We start from the raw sequence: 24,466 nt of genomic DNA, 5'->3' as shown, positions 1-24,466 counted from the left end.
ATAGGATGGATCTGTGACAGAAATTTCATTGAAATCCATTAAGAAAAGTTTACACAACAGACGATTTACTTGCAATTTTGAGTTATTTTTGAAATAACGTTTATTTTTCCAAAAGTATGAGGAGAATAATGATTTCCTTTGGTGTACAGTTAGTAGACATCCAGATGTACCTAAACTAGTATACTCGTAATTATAAGTGAAAAAGAAAGTCAGCCTTACAGCAAATTATATTAAAAAAAAAAAAAAAAAAAAAAAAAAAAAATCACAAATTTAAAAAATTGTCAAAAATATATATCAAGTAGGTTAAGAATGAATTTACTAGTTTTGTTAGATATAAGTATCACGATCATTTTCCAACAAGAATGATCAAAATTGCTTATTTACACACGAAGTTATAGTTACTTTTGTGCGAAAAAACTAGTTTTGAGAAAATAGCATTTTTATGTTTATATATTCACTACTCCATAAAAGTGCCTCTAGAGTATCAAATGCACATATCTACTTACATAATCCTTTGACCATTTCTGGGAAGTAAGCAGCAGATGTTCATTACATTTCTTTTGTACCCATGCCAGCTGAGAATCGTGACAATCCTAACCTTCCATATCCTTCACATAATGAATGGTACACATGCATTACAATCCCTTTGCTAAGGTGAGTATTCTTGCACTTCTCAGGTTCAGAATGGAGCAAAATACTTCGGCAACTATCACATCTGACATATTTAGTTATGGAGTAGTGAATTTATAAACAAGAAATGTATATAAAACAGGATAGCACGTGGAGAAATGACGCACGCATACGCTGAACCCTTTTTCGATCGCACTGAGTGTGGTGACTGCTGCCTAAGCTATTGTACAACAAAATCAGAGTATAAAATTCTCAAAAACAACAAAAAACAACAACAACAAAATACAAGGAAAACAAACCATAGCAAAGAAAGGGGCATGGCTGACCTTTAAATTTCTGGCCCAACCCGCCATTACCTGAGAAGGGTGGCGTTATACGTCTGGAAACCAGTCCCGCGGTGTTTAGGGACACCACACCAGTCCACACACGAAGTTTGACAAAATTGAATATTTTTCACCGAAATGAGAGACAACCCCCTTAAATCGGCGACCCCACCTCTCTGTCCTCCCATGCAAAAGGAGAAGATGGGGAGAAATCCCTTCAGGCTGCATCAAAATTTTGCTCACACATACTACCTCACCCCCCATCCCCCCACCCATTCCACCTCATGCATCACATCATCCATTTACAACCATTCTCCATTCATCCCTGTCACCCTGTCATTCTCCATTCACCCCTGTCACCCAGAATATCAAAAAATTATAAAATTGGTGAGGAAGAAATCAAAAAAGTGAACTCGGAAAGAGGCCTTGGAGTAATAATCAGCAAAGACATGACACCAGATAAACATATCAACAAAATAGTCGGAGAAAACATCAACCTATTAAGATAAATGAAAATGGCATTTGACTATTTGGATGAAGAAATTATTAAAAAAAATATTAGTTACATTAATAAGACCAAAACTGGGATATGCAGCGACACTATGGACACCCAGTACTAAAAAGAATATAAGGAAATTAGAAAGAATACAGGCTGGATAGAGCAAGAAATGAGGAGGTGAGGAGGAGAACAGGGCTGGTAAGGGAGTTGGGAGATAGGGTGGATGAAAGAGTAATGGGATAGTTTGGACACATGGAAAGAATGAGTGAAGAAAGACTAGCAAAAGAGGTATGGAAGGCAGATGTGGAGGGAGTGAACATGAGGGGGTGACCTAGGATGAGATGGATCGATGTGAAAGGGGCTTTGGGGAAGAAGAGGGGAATGTCTGTTGAGGAAGGCTGGGGGAGGACAGAAGACAGGGGTGAATGGAAAATGGTAGTATATGGATGATGATGTGATGCATGAGGTGGAATGGATGGTGAGGTAGTATGCGTGAGAAATTTGACACAGTCTGAAGGGATTTCTCCCCGTCTTCTCCTTTTCTGCATGAGGGGATGGAGAGGGAGGGTCGCTGATTTAATGAAGCAGCCTTGCTGTGGATGTGCTGTGTCTTGCGACACTGCTTCTGACCCAGGGCAGTGGACAAGATGCAGGGATGACCCATCATCCAGGAGGTGCCAAGATAAGAGGAAGGGTAGAAGGTGGAGGGGAATGGAGTGTATTAGGGATGGAATGGGTGGGGATGGTTTTTATGCCTTTGTTTTTTGGCTAACTCCCTTGTAAGGGGGAAAAAGCCTTTGGTATATGTAGAAAGAATACAGGTGCTAAGATGAAAGGGAGGGTGGAGGGGTGTGGACTGTATTCAGGGATGGAATGGGTGGGAATGATTTTATGCCTTTTCCTTTTTGGCTACCTCCCTTGTAAGGGGGAAAAAGCCTTGGTATATGTATGTAGAAAGAATACAGAGAGCAACAACAAAGTTGGCACCAGCTCTTTCCAAATTAACATACAAAGATTATCCAAATTGGAACTACCAACACTGGAGCAGAGAAGAGAAAGAGGTGATATATCATCTATAGAATCATGAAAGGAACGGAAATCGTTGATAGGAATACATACATACATATACCAAAGGCTTTTTCTCCCTTACAAGGGAGGTAGCCAGGATAGGAATGAAAAAAACAAGAGGTCATGAAAAGAAACTCAAAAAAGATAACTAAAGAAGAGATCTGGAAAAAAAAAAAAAAAAATTCCCACACAGAGTGCTGGATATCTGGAATAACTTAGATGAAGAAACTGTGTGCAAACACTATTCAAGATTTTTAAGAAAAAACTTGATTCTGAAAGATACAAAGATGGGTCCCCTATAATACAACTAGGTAAATACATAACCACTCCCTAACCCCCACCCACTCCCTTCCATGCATCACATTATCATCCATACACAACCATTCTCCACTCACCCTTACCTCCTGCCTTCTCCCTCCCTTCCTCAACAGACATCCCCTCTCTTGCTCAATGCCCCTTTTACCCCATCCGTCCACCCATCTCATTCTCGGTTGCCCCTCATGTTCACTCCATCCACCTCTGCCTTCCACACTTCTTTTAGTAATCTTTCTTCACTCATTCTTTCCATGTGTCAAATTATCCCATCCCAAATCTAAATATAATATTTGGAAATCAAGGATATATATATATATATATTGCAGGTACTTGTCATTGATCCCAGTGCTTATGGTACAGTCACCTACTTCATCAAGAACAACAGTCAATGTTTTTTTTTTAGGACAGTACTCACTCTATCTTTTCATCCTGTGTCAACTCAGTATTGTCATCAACAAAACTCTCATCAGAAGTATTTGGCTCTGAATTATCTTCCTCATCTTCGGAAACCTCCTCTCCACTCTTAACAGATAATTCTGCCTCCTCACAGATATAATGATTTGGGCGTTTCTGTAAAAATGATGCATAGGTACTTAAAACACAAACCAGAACATCTGCACATCAAGTTAAACCCATCAATATAATCATGAAACTACAGTAAATCCTTTTAGTACAGTGGTATATTTTACAATGGTCTGCTTTGTACCACATATTTCCTTCAGCTTATGGCCAAGCCCCAACAAGAAGAAATTTGAAATAACCAAACCTTCATCCAGTAGAGGTCTAACCCTTGACTAAATGTCATCTGGCATGTGGCAAAACCAAAAATGTGTTGAAAGGAGTCAATTTACGTACCTTGTATTTCTTTGTTCTTTTCTGCCATCTGCCTGGCCTATCACTCACTTCCTTTCTTCTTTTGTATACTTTTGTCTTTTTTGTATCAAAAACACCTTCCTCATCATCAGAAAAGAAGATAGCTTCTTTTACAGTGTTCACTTTCGGTGAGATAGCTTTTACATCCGACTTATCTGTGGTGTCATTCCTGTTTTCACTGCTAATGGTGCTCTCGCATAGAGAATTGCTCTTATCCTTGCTGCCTATGCTTTCACCTTCAGCAGAACTATCATGAATGATACGGCACTGCAACTTTTTCCTCTTAAACTTGGGCGATTCTTCATCTGATGACATTAAAGTTATTTTTCGTTTTGTAGTAAATCTTAATGGGGAGTCGTCATCACTATGGAGTAATGACTGACTTAACTTTGTATCAGTTTTGGTAGCTTGCTTCTTTGCCACATCCTCCCATTTAAGATTTTTATTCATTTCAATGTCTAGCAATAGAGACTGAGACATACTCTCAGTCCCAAACAATTTACTTTTAGGTTCTGCAATTTTTGGACTTCCACCAAAATACTCTGATGAAATTTCAAATCCAGCTGTACCTTGCATAGGTGGGGCTTCTTTCATAATCTCCACTTCACCAAAATCGTCTAAAAGAGAAAAGTTGAGACCATTCCCTACATGAGGCAACTCTTTAACTATAAGTACGTTTTCATCTCTTTTTTCTGGACTCTTCAAAAGGCTTTCACTACAACTACCTGAATTATGTAGCTCAGAATCTGTTGACACTTCCTTGTCACTGGTAACCTGCAGATTCTTTGTGACTCGCTGACTTCCTGTACTGATAGGTTCTGCGTTAGGCTTGACTAACTCCTCTGGTGCTCCAATACTTTTCTCACTAAGAGAGAGATTTCTTCTAACTTTCTTATTTTGGAATTCACAGTCCTCATTCTGTTTCTGAAAAGAGGGCTCATTTACAAGGTCCATAATCTGAGTAACAGTAAGTAAACTATGGTTTTCTGTTTGACCTTTCGTAGGCTTTTCTCTTCCAGGATAACATCCTCCTTTCATTGATTCCTTCATCCCTAAAACTTGTTTATCTTGGTCTGTTATGCCTTGTTCTTCTAGTGGTTTACCATCCTTATCATAATCAAAATTGTCAAACAGGTCATCCCCAAGTGAAAGTTCAAAGTTGACTGCAAGATTATCATGCACAGGTTCTACTTCTTTGGAAATCCCACTAACATCTAATGGTGCTCCCTCATTTTCCCTAAGATGTGGAAACACAGAAGCATTTCTCTCACTTCTCACATTAGGCAGATTTTCTTTTGATGATATAAGCTCACATGCATTTGAGAGAGACCCTTTGGCTTGCTCGACATTTTCTCTTTCAATCGCTGTTAAATCAATATTAAAGTCATCAGCAAATAAATCTTCATTTGAATTGTAGCCCTCTGCATCAATGGTCTTTGGTTCATGACTTTCACTGGAGAGTGGTTTAATATGAAGGCTGCTTATCTTTTGGTCTTTACAAAGCGTACTTAAAGTGCATTCCACGTCACTTGTAGGTTCTGCTGAAAACCTGCTCAACTTTGACGAAATTTGTGACTTCTGATTCAATGATGATGGAATAAGATGGCAGTCATCACTAACTGTACCATGAATAAGACTTCTCCTTGCTTTCTTCGTATTTTCAGCAATACTAGGAGCTAAATGACCTTTAATTATAGGAGATGGCATTTCAAATTCATTGTCTTTCTGTACAAAATCAAGATTACTTGAAACACCTCTGAATAACTGCCTCACACTTGGCTTTGGTGTTGATGAACACTGGATTTGATTTGACTTAAAGGGTTTTCTGTATGTTGTGGGTAAGATGGGGGAAATTGGTGAGAGACAGCTTGTTTTAGATTCAATTTTACTATCCTCGGGACTTTTATCAACCTGCAACAGTTTTGATGATGATTGAGAACCAATTTTCAAAGGACTATTTACACTGTTGCTACATTTTACATTTGGGTTGATTTTTATACTCGCAAGAGAAACAGAAAATTTCCTGGAATAGGACTTTGACATTATCTTTGGGGATGGTTGCATGAGGTCAGGAAGTTCATCCATACTATTTTCTTTTCCTTGCAAAGCATTTTTGGTAGCACTTACCTCCCTTTCTGGTGTTTCATGTAATGGTGAACAGCTGCCAAGACTATCCCAAAAAGGAGCAATACCTACCTTCTCCAAATTATTGTTCATCTTCACACAGTGTTGCCTCTCACATTCCTCAATCATATCTATATCATAGGATCTTTCTTCACTGTAATCAAGATTGGGGGATTCAAAATCTGGTGGTGGTGTCCTTATTTGCAGAGTTGAATCTCTGGTTAAGACTTTAGGTAATCCATGCAAATCTGACATAACCTCCCATGGCTGGTTTTCCTTCTTATGAGAAGAACTATCATGCAATCCTTTCTCTGTTTTACTTTTTGGTGATTTCTGGGATCTGTTCACATGTTCCAAGTGACCTGTTTGTAAATCCTTGGAGCACATTGTTTGGGAGATACTACACACTGTGACAACTTCTGCTGTATCTTGAAAGTCCTGGCCATCACTACAGGACCTTTGACTTGATTGACACACTTCTTTTTGCTCTTTTTCTGAACTGCATGACATTAATGGTTTGGAGTTTGAGTTTACTTCTTCAAAGTCCTTTTCCTCTTCTTGATTGCAAGCAAATTTTGACAGAGCATTTTTAAATCGTTGGTTAGAGTTGGAATAATTAGATTCATTTGACTCTTTTTCTTGAGTAGAATCTTTGCATGTCTTTTGTTTTTTATGTTGACTTAAAACTTCATCAATTCTTCTCTGTATCCCTTTCATTTTCATTCCTTTCTTTCTTCCTCTCTTGGCTCTGGATATTACAGGAGATGAATTTTTCTGAGGAGTACCAGCATCCTTTGCGACCTCATTCTCACCTAAAAAGAAGTTACAGATATAATTGAATAAATTAAAATGTTTGCGACATCATCAGAGATGAGGGCACTAATGATGGGTAATTTGTGATGGTCCTGCAAGATGGATATCAGAGCTGCCTATTTTCAAAATCCAACAACTACCTCACAGCCATGAGGGGTTGACACACAGAGACATCTGTAGGAAGGCCCAAGGACCTTTGCCAGCCAATGCAGGGCTGTGGGTTTTCCATTTAGTGAAGTTTGAGGCAACAATCTTTATTTAGAAGTTATACATCATCTGTCTATGTTAGAATTGAAAATCTCTACTCATTGACATAATAGATAGACTCTATTGTGTATACTTACTGCATAGGAAATCTTTTGTCAGGACAAGATTTATCCAACTGGCTGAAATCATTTGATCACTCTTACCTCCCAAGAACTTGTCATCAAAAAAGGGAGCCATCTCCAATCCATACGAGTCATCATCTGGGCCAAGGGTGACCATGAGGTCCATGAATTCTGTGAGTTCCACAAGATGCTGAGATTTCAAAGAATGTGAGATAAGGTGTGAAGGCTGGTGGGTTGTTTGCCAAGGTTGATATTCTCCCAATTGGATTTGACAAGAACCATGGCTTTCTGTAAAATTGAAATGGTTTCTCTTCACTACATTATGTCCTACTTTCACAATGAGTCACCTTGTTGCATTCATGCCAGGACGGGAAATGTGGAAAGAAGATATTAATTTCCTTGGGGCCATAGGTATCCAATATAAATAACCTAGGATGTTAGTGTTTATATTTTGTTCCTTACCTCACATATCTCATTCATTGATTTTCACATCAATAAAATGTAAACAACTGGAGTGAAGTGTACCATTTGGAATAACAGCATATTTCCTTAAAATTCAAAATGGTAAAGTGCTTAACTCTAGACACTGAACAGCCAGCCTGCTAACCAGACATATTCAAACTGAAATGTTTCAACCTGAGAGAAGAAAAAAGTAAACATGGAAAACAACAATCAATTTTATGTAAGAGAGTAACTTTCCATGAGAGAATGGCATCAGCTAAAACTTAGGTCTTTTACGAGTTAAAGTGATGGTGCATTGAATGAAAGGATGTTGAGCCCTGATTTTCCAAACTGCTCAACATGATAAGCTCCCCTCCACTACACCTCATTCAACCAAAATCATACACTTTCAAATACTAATAAAGGATACCTACCTGTGGTGCAAAATGAATGGTATAAAGAATCATCTCTTTGATTCCCATTTTCAAAATCCATCAAAAACATTAACTCTGAGTCAAGGTGCAGCATTCTATCTGTAACTAGATCAAAGATCTCTCCCTATAAATCTTTACTTTTTTCATATACTAAAAGCTGCTGCCTGATAATTCCTTGCCTCTTCTCTTCCTAGCCAGTGTGTGTGGGGGGGGGGAAGAAGAAGAAGAAGAAGAAGAAGAAGAAGAAGAAGAAGAAGAAGAAGAAGAAGAAGAAGAAGAAGAAGAAGAAGAAGAAGAAGAAGAAGAAGAAGAAGAAGAAGAAGAAGAAGAAGAAGAAGAAGAAGAAGAAGAAGAAGAAGAAGAAGAAGAAGAAGAAGAAGAAGAAGAAGAAGAAGAAGAAGAAGAAGAAGAAGAAGAAGAAGAAGAAGAAGAAGAAGAAGAAGAAGAAGAAGAAGAAGAAGAAGAAGAAGAAGAAGAAGAAGAAGAAAGAGAGAGAATCCACACTAATAATCAAGGACCACTGGGGATCCAGCTTTCCAGTCGGTTGCCATCACTACACTATATACCAAAAAGCTTCTTCCCTCTTCTAAGAGAGGTAGCTAGCCAAGGCACCCACTGTCCACCACTCCAAAACTCATTTGTTTTACTTTTAAAAATCTCTTGGTTCCTTGTGAATGATACGCTATCTCTATTCACCACCCACTGCCTGGGTCAGAAGCAAGCAAGACATAGCACCTCCACAGCAGGGTTTACCCCCCCCCCCCCCACAGCTTCATTTTTATGATGAACCTCCTTCCTTGTCCACTCATAAATAAATGCATCTGCAACACCTCATAGTTCCTGTCTACCCTGTTATATGGCTTTTCCAAATCAAAAAGGCCCAAAATACATCCGTACCTTTTCCCAAAGCTTTTTCACATATCTGCCTTACCACAAAAATCTGATCCACACAACCCCTACCAGTCCTAAACCCAGACTGTTCCTCACCAATTACTCCCTCTGTTCCTCTCCTAATCATCTCAATCAAAACCCTCCCAAAAGCCTTCCCAACCACACTCAACAAACTGATCCCTCTGAAACTACTATACTCACAATTGTCCCTTTTCCCTTGTAAAGTGGAACTATACAGGCACTCCTTCTGTCCTCCACCATCCTACCCTCTTTTAGACAATCATTAAACAACCTCACCAGCCAATCCACCATCACCATAATTCACTTTTTTAGACATTGCATAACACCCATCTAACCAAAATGATATGATATGGTTTAACATCACAAACTCCCCCCTACCAGAAGGCTAGGACAGTGCCCCTCACAGAGGGCTTTGTAGCATGGAATTTAATGAACCATACCCTTGGTTCAACTTTGCCGGTGGCAGGATTCGAACCGCCATCCCCTCGACCTTCACCACAAGTAACAACGGCCTAACCCACTCAACAGATAATAATCAATAAATTGTAGTTAAAAATTATTTGTAGTCTTTTTTTGAATGACAACTAGTCTCTAACTGTGAATGACTGTTGTATGACTCTAGTTTGTTAAGATGTCACTATACATATATACATACATATATACCATGGGCTTTTACCCCCTTTACAAGGTAGGTAGCCAAAGTCAAAAGGCATACAGTGAGACCTCTCATTAACGGATGTTAATTAGCTGTGTTTGCGGTGTTTTCACTGTGTTTTTGGTGCTGTTGTTTAGTGCGTGCAATCACTATGCCACCCAAAAACCACTCCAAATCAACGTATTATTCACATCACGAACGCCGTTACCCCCTCTTTAGTCCATTAATGAGAGGTAGTACTGTAATTCCATTCCCACCAATTTCATCTCCACCCACTCCACTCCCATTCACCTCCCCTCCTTCCCTCTTTTCTCGCCTCCTCCTGGACTACAGGTCATCTCTGTACCTTGCCCATTGCTCTGGGTCATAAACAATGCAGCAAGATACAGCAAGATGTCACTATAGTCCCTAATATACTTACATCATAAAACTTGATGCAGTCAATACCCTGTGGTAAAGGAGGAGGAGAACAAAAGATGAGGAAAATCATTAAAACCATACTGCTGTGGTAAAACATAAAAATATTTACCTTTTACATCTCCAAGTGCAATCATGCAACTTGCTGGCAATACTTTGACTTCATCTTTGGATACTTCCAAATTTTCTTTGTACCAGTTCCATTCCTCATGAGTTAGGTAATTCCCCTGCACACTGGCAATGCTCTTTAATAAAACCAAAAGTAAGTTTCAGACAAGTTTTACTTTACCACATAAAGAAAGACTATGAAAGCAAGACATATGCTCTATCAGAATCTATTTATTTATTTATATACCATGAGGCTTCTTCCCCCTTATGAAGGAGGTAGCCAATATCAAAATCACATGAAAAATTCATTAACAAACAATACTAATATATTTATGCATTTCCAACACATACACGTGTAGTGAGCAAAAGAACAATAGGAGGAACAAAGGAAGGAACAGAGAATGCATGGTACCATATAGTCACACAGTACCATTGGATACAATCCAGCTTAAAGGTTTCACATTCTTTTGCATATCTGTTCTAGTACTTTTTTTTTTTTTCAAACAATATGTATGAATTTACCTTTCTCTTTCCCTTTCCAGACTGTACACTTGAGAACAAAGAACCACAACTTTCCGAGGCATATTTACGCTTCTTTCCTTTGCCAGCTTTCTCATCCCATGCATCCACCTTCATGATCAGCTTATGGCAAACAGGCTGAACACCTGTCATGATAAAGAGTCAAATTAAATAAGGTGTAAGTTAAGTTCCCTTTGGACATAGTAAACCTTTAATATAACAAATCTCGTTACACTGAATTTCAGCTATATCAACCTGGCGAGATCATTTGTCTGATAAAATGAACAAGGTCAGTATATGCTGCACAAGGTTCAGTATGGATGTTGGGCACGTGGAAAATTTAAATACATACTTACATACAATATGTGCTTTCAATTATGATGACCAAGCCTTCCCACCAGTTAGTTTGATATATCATGGATTTACTTGTATTCATTAATATGCATCTGGCTTCATCATAACTTTTCAACATCCCCTCATGTCCAATTCATCTTATGATTATTACTACATACATACATATACCAAGACTTTTTCCCCCTTACAAGGGAGGTAGCCAAAAAGGAAAAGGCATAAATTCATTTCCACCCATTCCATCCCTGAATACACTCCACACCCCTCCACCCTCCCTCTTATCTTAGCACCTCCTGATTATTACTGGAGACATAATAATTGTTGGCTCAAGTTTCAATATGTGTAAGATCCACAACCCCACAGTCATCAGCATTGGTCCTTGGGCCTTCCCACAGGTCTCTCTAGGAAGAAACTATGGACTGCTATCTAAGTTACATTGGTGTGGGACAGTTCCTACATCATTGGTTTAAAATGGTAGAAGGAGAGCAGTTGCCAGTTGTCAGCTTTCGCCATGTGAAAAAAGTGTAAGGAATATAGCTGAAGTTGATATCAGAGAATGATCTTGGGTTGTATCTCCTCATGGAGATGAGGGAATTCAACAGAGCAGCTTCACTGCCCGTCTTGCAGGACCATCACATGCAGGCAAGTACCCACCATTAGTTCCTCACAGAAGAAACTCCACAACAAACACTTAACCACTTCAATACGGGACTTAAATCTCGCGGGCAGCAACCAATGCCAGACGTATGACGTAACGAAATAATATTCGCATCATAAAATATAGTCGCCGCTTATATCGATCGTTCTCTCTTTCACCCGCGAATTTTGAAAACCACAGAGAATGGGATTCAGGTCGCATTTGGGAGAATGTAAAAACACAGGGGCGACTACAATAAATATAATCAAGACGCCGATATGGCAGCGTCGCGAAACCACTTGCTCCTCATGACGCCTACGTGTGCGGCACCGTATGGAAGGGGTTAACCACTTCCATACGGTGATGCCTACATAGGCGTCATGAGGAGCAAGTGGGTACGCGATTATGCCGACGTTGGCGTCTTGAATATATTTATTGTAGTCATACCTACGTAACCTCCATTCTCTCTAAACTGGCTTCATCATATTTTCTATGGTTATCAAAATTCACGGGTGAAAGAGAACGAACGATTGAGCACTGACTTTATTTTTTATAATGCGATTATTATGACGCAACATCGCACGTCGGGCAGCTAATGCTGCCAGACGTGCGATGTGCCCCGGAGTGAAGAGGTTAAGAATTTCTGTATCAGAAATTCCTATTTCGGTCAATATCTTCATCCATTTCTTTTTTTCAAATTGGGAATTGTCTTAGCTTTGATTAGTAAATTTATAAACAATAGGCAGATTCTTACCTTTTGGGATCATTCTTTCACTTCTGGGATATAAATACTTCTTCAAGATTTGACCATTTGCAAGAGCAGAATGGATGGTCTTCTTCTGGTACTGACTTTGGTTATATGTCTGGAAATATAAACTTGTCACCATTACACATAATTCACCATGTATAAACAAATGGAAACAATGTTGGAAAAAAAATGGAAAATTGTAGGTGATGATGGGAAACAAGAGTAACTGCAAAGAGTATTTTTTTAAGGGATAAAAAATCAAACAGTAAAATAATGGAAAGGAAAAATACATAGATATACCAAAGGCTTTTTCCCCCTTACAAGGGAGGTAGCCAAAAAACAAAGGCATAAAAACCATTCCCACCCATTCCATCCCTAATACACTCCACTCCCCTCCACCTTCTACCCTCCCTCTTATCTTGGCACCTCCTGGATGAAAGGAAAAATAGAAAACCCAAAAATACTTCCTTACCTTCTGCAAAACACTTTTCAGATATCTAGCTTACTTCAAAAATTCTATCTATGCAACCTCTTCCTTTCCTAGACCAAACTGCTCTTCTCCAACTATTCCATCTCTTCCCCTCCTAATCCTATCAATGTACACTTTCCCATATGCCTTACCATACCATACCATATATGGTTTAACATCACACACTCCCCCCTATCGGGAGGCTAGGACAGTGCCCCTCACAGAGGAACCATACCACATACCAAGGGCTTCCCCCCCCCTTTAAAGGGAAGTAACCAAATTCAAAGGCATAAATCCACTCCCATTTCATCCCCACATACTCCACTCCCATTCACCACCCCTCCCTCCCTCTTTTCTTGGCTCCTCCCTGCATCTCGCCTACTGCCCTGGGTCAGAAGCAATATAGCAAGACAGAGCACATCCACAGCAAGCCTGCTTCATTTAATTGGCAACTCCCCCTCTCCAGCCCCTCATGCAGAAAAAGAGAAGACACGGAGAAATCCCTTCAGGCTGCATCAAAATATCATTCACACATACTTCCTCACCCCCATCCCCCACCCACTACCTTCCATATATCAGCATTATCCATACACAACCATTTTCTACTCACCCCTATCTTCTGTTTTTTACCTTCCTTCCTCAACAGACATTTCCCTCTTTCCCAATGCCCCTGCACCACAGCCATCTCATCTCATCCTTGGTCGCCCCCTCATGTTCACTTCCTCTACCTCTGCCTTCCACACATCTTCTACTAATCTTTCTTCACTCTTTTCATGTGTCCAAACCATCCCAATACTCTTTCATCAATCCTATCTTCCAACTCCATTTCCACCCCTGCTTTCCTCAATTTCTCACTCTATCCAGCATAGTAACACCTACCATACCTCTCAGACAACTTACCAATTATAATTAATAAATTGGTCCTTCTAGCATTATTACATTTACATTTGTCTCCTTTTCCTTCCCCCAGGCACACATTAAACAATCCCACAAACCAATCCACTATAACTGTTCCTCCCTTCATTAGACACTTCTTGCTTAAATTAACAAATTATATACTAAGGAAACTACCAAAAATAACAAGGAATTTAACTAACCTGCTCCTCCTTGCCTTTGGTAACAAGCACAACAATGCTGCCTTCCCGTTTCCTGCCTGTCCTGCCCATGCGCTGGACCAGCCGAATTGGCGATTTGGGTGCATCAAAGCAAATTATCAAATCCACCTCTCCAATGTCCAGACCTACCAGTACAAATTCATAAAATGTGAAATAATTAACAAGACTTAAACAACAGCATTCACCAATATATATCAAGAGGTAATCATAATTGTGAAAACAATGACAGAAAAATAAAATAACACAAACTCAAGAATATCTAAATGTATAGAAATACTAATAAAACATTCTACTGTAACATACTCTTTGGGTGCATCACACACACACACACACACACACACACACGCACGTTGAATGGACGGCAAGGATTGACGTCCTGAAGAAAAAGTGAAATTTTCGTGGATCTCGACGCAAAGTACCTATTGTATTTGCAGGGAAGGGGATTGCTCGTGGTGTAGGGGGAAACCGAGGAAAAATGAGAAGGGGAGGGATTACTGAGGGAAATGGAAGGAAATGAGGAAGGAGAGGACTTGGTCCAGGCAGGCAGACCGGATCAATTTAGTGACGACGAAGGGACTAACAAAAATGTAAAGATTAGAAACATAGATAAGAGCAGCACAATAGAAGGTGAGGATAATAATTTCCATGGATTTAATGAGGGGGGGGGGGAGCGGGGCGGATACCAACCTCCCCCGACTGGCAAAACTGGAGGAAAAACTTGAACAAATGACTGAACAATGGGAGATTAGGTTCGGTAAAATGTCAAAAATTGCGGAAAGGGTTGAAAGATTGGAAGAACTAGAGAAGGCGAACAAAAACTTAACTGATGAAATAGAACTAAAAAGACAGTTAAGAGAAGTAAAAGAGGAGAATGAAGAATTAAAAAGGAACAATAAAGACAATAAAGAAACAATAGCAAAAGAGGCACAGGGGTAGAGGAAGATACAGGAAAATAGTAAAGTTGCATTTACTGATATAATTAAACAGCAAATGAAAGAACAAATTGAAGACTCAGTTATCAAAGTGATGAGACAGAAGGAGAATATTGTAAGAGACTTAGCAGATAAAAAGAAATGTATAATTATATTAGGAATGGAAGAGAAACATAACCCAGATAGAACCACAAGAATCAAGGAGGAAAATGAAAAAGTAGATTACTAGAATTAGTTCAAGAAGATGAACCTGAAATAATGAAACAAATTGAAGAGAAGTTTAGACTTTGAAAGTATAGTACAGATAAGACCACAAACAACAGCAGAGAATATCTTAGCAAAAACAGGGAAGCTAGCAGCAAGTGAACAATATAAAAAGGTATGGATAAAAAGAGAAATGAATAAAGAGGAAAGAGAGGAAGAAAAAATGAAAAGGAAAGAAGCTAAAGAAAAAAAACGAGACCAGAACGGAGTCAGAAAAACAAGAATTCTACTGGAGAGTAGTGAATATGAAATTGAAGAAATGGACCATAACAGAAACAAAAAAGAAACAGAGAATACAATGGAAATAACAGAGAGTTAAGAGTATCCTACACAAATATAGATGGATTAATAACAGGACTAAATGAACTGAACGAGTATCTGAAGGAAAAAGATCCGGACATAATGGGAATTGTTGAGACAAAATTAAAATGTCCACTATCACCCAACAGCATAGGACACAATGCATATAATTATTGGATTAGAAACAGAGAGATAAAACAAGGGGGTGGAGTTATGTTCCTGACTAAGAAGGATATAAATGTGAAGGGTGTCACATATGGAAAGAACAGAGTAGAGATGATTATGATAGAAATAGAAGACAGAGATAAGAAGAGCAGAAAGTTTGTAATAAACTACGTGCCCCCAAAAACAGCCTCGTGGGAAGAGAGTGAACATAAAAGTATGTTAGAAGACACAAGAATAACACTAAACAAGATAATGGAGGATGGAGGAAGAATAGTTATGATGGGCGACTTTAATTGTAAAGAAATCTGCTGGGAAGAGATGACCGTAAAGGGTGGAGAAGACTCATGGGGAAATGTTCTACTTGAGATGATTATTGACCACACAATGACACAATGGATCCAAGAGAACACTAGGTATAGAAATGAAGAACCATCAAGACTAGACCTAATAATCACATCAGAACCTGAAATAGTGGAAAAGATAGAATACCAGGCACCAATAAGTAAAAGTGACCACATATTGATAGAGCTAGAACTAAATGAGAAAAAATACATGAAAAGAAATGAACAATATAGAAAAGGAAGATTGATGTATGAAAAAACAAATTTTGATAAAATAAGAGAATTCTTTCAAAATGAAAACTGGGAAAGAATACACAAAGAAGATACAACAGTAGAAGAGAAATGGAATATTTTGAAAAAAAAATTATAAAAAAGGAGTGGAAAAGTATGTCCCAAGACAAAAACAAGAAAAAGAATATGTAAAGTGCTGGTACAACAAAAGTTGTAGAATGTCAAAAGACAAGAGATAAAGCTTGGACCAAATTGAAGAAAGACTAAAGACCTGAAAAATGGAAAATATATACTGGTTATAGAAATGAATATGTACAAGCGTGCAGAGAGGAAAAGAGAAAATATGAAAAAGATGTCTATTCTACAGATTTGTAAACAATAATCTGAAAAACAAACAAGACTTGGAGAAATTAAGACAAGGAGGAGTTGAATACACAGAGGAAATAGAAATGGCGGAAATTATGAACAAGCATTTTAAATCAGTGTTTACAAAGGAGAATATACAACCGGAAGAGATCGAATGGAAAGAGATAGTCCCCCCTATGAAAGAAATAGAAGTAACAAAGAATGAAATAATGAAACACTTGACTAATCTAGATGTTAGAAAATCGCATGGACCAGATGAAATAGCAAACTGGATTTTGAAAGAATGCAGAAATGAACTGGAAAATACATAGCATAATAAATAGTTCCTTGAAAGAAGGAAAAGTTCCAGAAGATTGGAAAAAAGCAAATATAGTACCTATATATAAAGGAGGTATTAAAGAAGACCCTATCAACTATAGACCAGTCTCTCTAACAAGTACAATAGCAAAAATTTGTGAAAGAATTATCAAAAGTAAATGGGTAAAATATTTAGAAAAAAACAGCGTGCTTAATCCAAGACAATTTGGATTCAGACAAGGACGATCATGCGTCACTAATTTAATATGTTTCTATTCAAGGCTAATAGATATAATACAAGAAAGAGATGGAGGGGCTGATTGTGCATTTCTTGACCTAACAAAAGCCTTTGACAAAGTACCACATAAGAAATTAGAAACTGAAGGAGGAATACAGGGCAAACTGCTTAAATGGATGGAAGACTTTTTGCTAGAAAGAAAAATGAGAGTAGTGATAAGAGACAAGCACTCAAGATGGGATGACGTAATAAGCGGGGTTCCACAAGGAACAGTTCTGGCCCCAATAATGTTTGCTATATACAGGTAGTCGTCGACTTACGACTGATCGACTTTACGACCACGAGATGGTGCAATAATATCTAACATTTAATAGAGTAATAGAATTGCAATGTTACGCCTGGCAGTGCAGTACATTACTCCGCACGCTGCGAGACGCGAGTACGATAGTTTTTGCAGGCTGCCGGCAGCGTCAGCATCCCAGCCAGCTAAATATTCTTTCATTTTGTTTGTTTGAAGTAAAATGTTTCCTAATTTTGCATTGCATTTTGTATTTTTGTATGTTTTGCAATTAATAAAATATAACAAACTTTTTATGCCTAGGCTAGTTTGTTGTGTATGTTCGGTACAGTACTTAAACGAAAAGAATGTGTTTTGTTGAAATAAAAAAAAAATTAATTTTGCCTTACATTTTGTATTTTTATGTTTTGCAATTAATAAAATGTAACAGTAGTATTTTTTTATGCCTAGTCTGTTGTCGATGACAAAATGTTCGGCACAGCATTTTGTATTTTTATGTTTTGCGATTAATAAAATGTAACAGTAAACTTTGTTTATGCCTAGTCTGTTGTCGATAACAATATTTTCGGTACAGTACGTAAAAGAAAAGAATGTGTTTCGAAATATTCTTTTCCTAGTTTTGCTTTACAATGATTTTAATGTAACCAACAAAAAAGGATTTGTAGGTCAAAGATGACAGGACTTTATTCAGTATGCGTAGGCCTAGGCTACGTTTCCTAACGAAAATGATAAAAATTCTGATGGTAAAATAATACAAAGGTTAACAAATACAGTATTAAATATCAGGTCAAAGAGGATAGGATTTTATTCAATATGCTTAGGCCTAGGCTACGTTTCCCAAAGAAAATCAGATGAAATTATAAAAAGGTTAAAAATACTATACAACATAGTTCAAAGATGCTAAGATTATTTCAGTATGCTAAATATACAATATATATATATATATATATATATATATATATATATATATACAGTATACATATATATTACATATATATATATATACATATATGTATATATATTATAAAGGGTAATATATACTGTATATATATATATATATAGACCGACTTGAGTCCAGATCGACTTACGACCTGTCTGTCGGAACCGAACTTGGTCGTAAGTCGACGACTACCTGTATATTAATGATATGGATGAAGAAATTGAAAGTTTTATGAGCTTCTTTGCAGATGATGCAGAACTATTAAAAAAAGTTAACACGGAAGAAGATTGCGAGTCACTACAGAGTGATCTAAATAAAGTATGGGAGTGGAGTAGGAAGTGGGAGATGGAGTTTAACATTAAAAAGTGTAGTATAATGGAATTTGGAAAAAGCAAAAACAGAATAACAGGATCATATAAATTGGGAGAAGAAGGAATAAAAAAAGTAGAAAAGGAGAAGGACCTGGGAGTCATTGTTATGAACAATATGTCACCTGAGAAACATATAAACAAGATTTTTGGAGAAACTTATAATTTAATAAGAACAATCAAAGTGGCATTCACATACCTGGATGAAGAAATGGTGAAGAAAATTCTAATCACTCTGATAAGACCAAGATTGGAATATGCTGCAACGATGTGGTCACCAAGTACAAAAAAATGTATAAAAATACTTGAAAGAATACAAAGAGCAATTACAAAACTGGCACCAACACTCTCAAAACTATCATATGAAGAGAGACTAGCAAAACTTGAACTACAGACACTAGAGGAGCAAAGAAGAGAGAGAGGAGATTTGATAGCTACTTACAGAATCATGAAAGGCATAGAAATTATTGATAGAGAGAATCTGATAAAATGGGATGATAGAAATACAAGAGGGCACAGAAAGAAAATCAAGAAAGACAGCTACAGAAGAGATGTGAAAAAAAACAGCTTTCCTCACAGAATAATAGACAATTGGAACAAGTTAGATGAGAAAGTAGTGTGTGCAAAAACAATACATGAATTTAAAAATAGTTTTGATAAAATGAGATATGAAGACAGGACACCACGAGCATAGCTCCCCTTCCCGTAAAATACAACTAGGTAAATACACACACACTACAAAAGCAAAAGAGGAGAAAGATTCGAGTGTTGATAAAAGACAACCTGCCACCTGAAAGACATATCAGCAGAGCTGGAAAGACAACAGAATACTGCAGAAGATTAAATTAGCTTTTAACAATATGGATGGGGAGATGATGAAAAAACTGAAACAAAAATTTGTAAACCCAAAACCAGAATAAGCAAGTGGTGTAGTCCCCACTCAGAGTGAAAGATATAAGTAAGATGAGAGAATATATAGGGTAACAACCAAATTCCCCAGCCTAGCAGATAAACCACATGAGGAAAGACTAAAAGCACTGGGTCTGCTATCTTTGATAGATCGAAGAGAAAGAGATGATATGATTGCAGTATTCTAGTCATTAAATGGGATAGACAACAATGACAAAAGAGATCTCATGATTAAGGATGGGAGGGCAATCATGAGTACAAATTAAGAAAGACTACATGTCTTCATTATGTGAAGAAATATGATTTTCCATATAGATACATAAATATTTGGAATAGTTTAGAAGGTGATATAGCCCAAGCTGGAATAATACATGAATTCCAACCTCAATGTGATAATGTGAAATTAAGGTTATAGAACAAGTTGGAACTCTATATAGATTAGAGGTTGCAATATGCGATTCACCAATACCTGACCCCATTCAACAATTCACTGTTACACAAAAACTCATTAGGTTTAGGTCTATCTGCCTCTTGGCAATTTTATTAAGCAGAGACAAACCTCACCCATTCAAAGAGTTAGCATATCATTAATATGCTAAATTAACTACTGCTCCTATGAAAACTGCTTACCTTCTTCACCAACACAGGTAGAAACCAAAGTATTGTACCCTCCTTCTCTAAATCGTTTCACCACCTGCAATGTGAGCAAGTAACCAAAGTTTTAAAGAATACACTTGCATGGTAGAGAAGGGTGACATGGTAAAGAACAGGGGATGAAAGACAAGTTTTCAGATATGGTACATCAAAAAATGTTGAGCTGGTTTGGGTGTATGGAAAGAACAAATGAGTGTAGAAAGCAGGAGTGAACTTGGGATGGAAACAAAGCATGAGGTAGATGGATAGGATGATGAGGGCTTTTGATACATGGGAAATGTTTGTCAAACAGGGAAAGGAGTGCAAAAGATAGTGAATAGAAGGACACTGTGAATGAAAGGATGAAACACTCTGAAGGATGTCCTTCTCATCTGCTTTATGATTTATTTATTCATTTTATTTATATATATTTTTTTATGCACTGAGTAGTATGCTGGGGGTATGGGATAACCCTTAATCAATGAAGTGTTGAAATGGGAGGGTGTTAATTGTGTTTTATATGGTATGTTAAGTAGGCAAGCATTTTGACTTGGCCAGCCACCTTACAAGGGGAATGGGCTTTTGGTGTATGTACTTAGATTTTGCCTTATGTTTCATACATATACAAGATATGCCAAAAAGCCTTTTCTTCCTTATAAGGGGGATAACAGAATCAAAGCATATATCCACCCTTCACCAATCCCAGACCTATTCAAAGACCCATTTGTCAAACCTTCTATCTTTGATCCTCTTGGCTGAAGGATCATCCCAGTCCCCTGCACTGCAGACTACCCAGGTCAGAGGCAATGCAGCTACATAAAGTACCTCCAACAAATGAAGATAGTTTAACCCCACTGCTTCATTATATGGCAACCCCACCCCCTCATCCACTCAAGAAAATACAGGAGACAATGAAAAACTCATTCAGGTCACATCATTTCTTCATCCATTCACAATGACTCCACTCACACGTATCTCTTGCCCTCTCTCTTCCCTGACAGGCATTCCTCTTACATCCAATGCCTCTTTCACTCTATCTATCCACTTCATTTTCAGTCTTCCCCTCAAATTTACTCAGTTCACACTCTTTTTGCTAGTTTTCCTTCACTCATTTTTTCCCATATAACCAAACTACCCCAGTATTCTCTGGTCAAACTGAACTGCCAGCACTCTGCCTCATCTCTACATTTTTCACTCTATCCATCCTCATAGCCCAAACTAAACAAGCCATTCAGAAAGACCACCAAACTCAATACTACAACAACCTCCAGATATAAGTCCCACAAAGAAAACCCTCCCACATCATTATGACAATACCAACACAGAATCAGCCTGGCTACATTCAAATTGACCCAGATGTAACCACCACACATAAGACACTGAACACTTCATACTACTGTGCCCCATACTGGCAACAGTCTTAAAAAATTTCTATATAAAATGGTGTCCAAACAACACTCAAAATACCTTTAACTGTTCCTTTTGAGAAAATCCACGTGCTCCTCTTCCTACAGAGGATTGCCCAACAAAACTCATGGCTTTGACTTGAGGTTGATAATCCTGGAGCATATCTGTGATTTCCTTCACACTATCTCGGTACTATGGGAAGGAAAAAAATAAATAAATAAATAAAAATAAATAAATAAATATATATATTATTCCATCTATAAAAGTATGAATAACATCTGTTTCACAGTACAATCATGAATAACTTCATCATCACATCATATTTTACAAATATTGTTCTAGATGATATATGCCAATCTTGATTCAACATACAAGTATCTGGAGAGAAAGTGGTTTTAAAAACAGGGTTCCCCTTGGTTCCAACCCTCAGCCGAGTAAATTGTCTGGCTTGAGTCTGATTAACACCTGTAAAATACACCACTATGCCAAATATTGAAAAATTTGTGAAAATCCTGTGGGGTTCCAAACCTGAGAGAAGATCATAACTCGTGTAGATTGGTCTTCCCTGGCAAACTTCTTAAAGTGCTCCAAAATGATGTTTCTTAACTTCTCTAGCTTGGGGTGGCTAGCCACATATGGATTCCCTGGTTTTGCTTTTGAAGAATTTGGGCTACTGAACTGTAGGGTTAAAAAGAATTCATGTACTGGTGACTAGAATACTAATATCAAACAAATTATACTCTGTATCACTAACAGAGAGGCAGAAAGAGAAGGAGTAGAGAGGAAAGAGGAGGAGGAGGAGGAGGAGGAGGAGATGGAGCAAAGTATAGGCTGTAAGAGATAAAGGGATGAAGAAAGGCACAGGAAAGAAGAAGAGTGAAGATAGGAGGAGAGAGACAGGGATTAGAAGGGCAATTGCTGAGAAAAGAGGAAGGGAGAAAAGGAGGAAGAGAATGAGTGAAAGAAGGCAGAAGGGAAGGGGGGGTGATAGTGGGGTGGAAGTAAATGGGAGAAGACGAGAGACAGGGATTAGATGGGCAGTTGATGAAAGAAGGAAGGAGAGATGGAGGAAGAGAACGAGTGAAGAAAGGCAGAAGGGAAGGAGGGTGATGGAGGGGTGGAAGTGAATGGGAGAAGCAGAGAACAACAAAATGAAATTTTGTGTACAATGTGAACATAACTACAACTGGTGACAAACCTTAGAATCCAGCCCTGGAGAACCATGTGATGTTGATGCATTTACATGTTCCTCAGGGGAAAATTTTTTCTCTACATAATCCATCAACTGAATGAAATCTGAATTCCTCAGCAGTTCTCCTCGGGCTCGATTATTACCTTTGTCACTGGACAGCGTACCTGTTGTGTCAAAAACAATATACTATCATCTACATCCCTGGGAAACTTAAATTATATACACTTAAGATCCAAAGGCTATAAGCACCTACTGCCAAGCTAATAGAAACAAAAACAAATGACTATAAATGAATCATGTTTTTCTTACATATGTATCACATGGTAAGACAAATAATATGACAAACCTTTCAAGAAGGAATGAAAAGACTTTGCACCATGCAACTGAAGTAATTCCAAGGCATGATAGAGTGTCATACATAAAGCAAACTCTCCTTCTACTACTCCGTACAGATAACGAGGAAGACTGTCAGGGGGGTTTTGACGGAAAGCTTCACGAGCCTTCAGAATCTGGTTGGGAAAAATGAAAAAATTGTATATGTGAAGAAAGATTACTAAAAGAGGTTTGGAAGGCAGAGGTGGAAGAGTGAACACAAGGGGACGACCAAGGATGAGATGGATGGGGTGAAAGAGGCACTGAGAAAGAGGGGAATGTCTGTTGAGGAAGGAAGAAGACAGAAGATAGGGGTGAGTGCAGAATGGATGTGTATGGATGATGCTGTCATGCATGGAAGGGGTAAGGGAGTATGTGTAAATGATATTTTGATGCAGCCCAAAGGGTTTTCTCCCCGTCTTCTCCTTTTCTGCATGAGGGGACAGAGGGGGGGGGGAGGGTCACTGATTAAATAAAGTGGCTTTGCTGTGGATGTGCCGTGTCTTGTTACAGTCCTTATGACCCAGGGCAGTGGGCAAGATGCAGAGATGACCCATCATCCATGAGGAGCCAAGATAAGAGGGAGGGAGGTGGGTGAATGGGAGTGGAATATGTGGGAATGGAATGGGTGGGAATGGATTTTAATGCTTTGCTTTTGGCTACCTCCCTTGTAAGGGGGAAAAAGACATTCATATATGTACATATATGTAGAAAAAAAATTGGAAGTGTGATAGAATTTTTTGTTTTAATTAACCTATTATTACCTAATCATTCCATATTTACAAATCTTCCTCAAGATATTTTCAGAAAATTCTATTCAGTTCATGGAGTCTAAGAATAAGTGGAATACTCTACAATCTAAAGTAGAAAAATTATAGATAATATTTAAGCTATGGATGTGTGTATGTGGGTGTGTTTACCTATCTAAAATACAGGAATAAAATAAATAAAACAAAATGCAATAGGCAGAACCAAAATAATTCCAAACATAGCTGATAAGGCATATGAGGATCTATCATTCAATCCACTGTCCCAGATGACCCTTGCAGAAGATCCATAATTCCCTCCCCTGAACACACCCACATCCAGAACTCCTCCAATACTCCACTTGGGCACCACTACATATTCTCTAAACTATCTTCTCAACTACCCTCCCACCCACCACCCTTATGCTTGTCTTTCTCCTTAAACACAGCATTCATTTTCATTATTTTTTCAATACACTAACATGGGAGTGGATTTTATGCCTTTGATTTTTGGCTACCTCCCTTGTTAGGGGGAAAGAGCCTTTGGTATATGTAACATCTTTCAGATACAGTTCCAACTCACCACCCCACTACTCTATTGGCCCTTCTCCCAAACCAGCAAAAAGATCCTCCAACACCACTACATTTACATTCCTCCCAACTCAACCTAAAAATCCTCCTCCTTCT

General features: G+C 38.2%; 1 protein-coding gene across 3 annotated transcripts in view; it reads right to left on the bottom strand.

Annotated features, from left to right (window-relative positions):
- The window catches only part of Fancm (FA complementation group M), a 90,588-nt gene that overhangs the window by 42,821 nt on the left and 23,301 nt on the right, over nucleotides 1–24,466 (bottom strand). For 2 of the 3 annotated variants that reach the window (XM_076208196.1, XM_076208195.1), the window contains exons 7-18: nucleotides 23,008–23,170; nucleotides 22,668–22,825; nucleotides 21,998–22,147; nucleotides 21,530–21,661; nucleotides 20,060–20,123; nucleotides 13,763–13,905; nucleotides 12,203–12,311; nucleotides 10,464–10,606; nucleotides 9,946–10,078; nucleotides 7,056–7,262; nucleotides 3,691–6,644; nucleotides 3,251–3,405 (exon numbers count right to left, since the gene is read on the bottom strand). In XM_076208196.1, coding sequence (XP_076064311.1) covers nucleotides 3,251–3,405; nucleotides 3,691–6,644; nucleotides 7,056–7,262; nucleotides 9,946–10,078; nucleotides 10,464–10,606; nucleotides 12,203–12,311; nucleotides 13,763–13,905; nucleotides 20,060–20,123; nucleotides 21,530–21,661; nucleotides 21,998–22,147; nucleotides 22,668–22,825; nucleotides 23,008–23,170 — 4,511 coding nt within the window. The remainder of the gene's footprint in view (nucleotides 1–3,250; nucleotides 3,406–3,690; nucleotides 6,645–7,055; nucleotides 7,263–9,945; nucleotides 10,079–10,463; nucleotides 10,607–12,202; nucleotides 12,312–13,762; nucleotides 13,906–20,059; nucleotides 20,124–21,529; nucleotides 21,662–21,997; nucleotides 22,148–22,667; nucleotides 22,826–23,007; nucleotides 23,171–24,466) is intronic. The other variant, XM_076208197.1, reaches the window with a different exon arrangement.

Source organism: Oratosquilla oratoria, chromosome 24 (assembly GCF_046742065.1).
Source record: "Oratosquilla oratoria isolate Oo_2021 chromosome 24, ASM4674206v1, whole genome shotgun sequence".
Lineage (NCBI taxonomy): Eukaryota > Metazoa > Arthropoda > Malacostraca > Stomatopoda > Squillidae > Oratosquilla > Oratosquilla oratoria.
The sequence above is the reverse complement of the archived record's forward strand: the minus strand, read 5'-3'. Positions and strand labels throughout refer to the sequence as shown.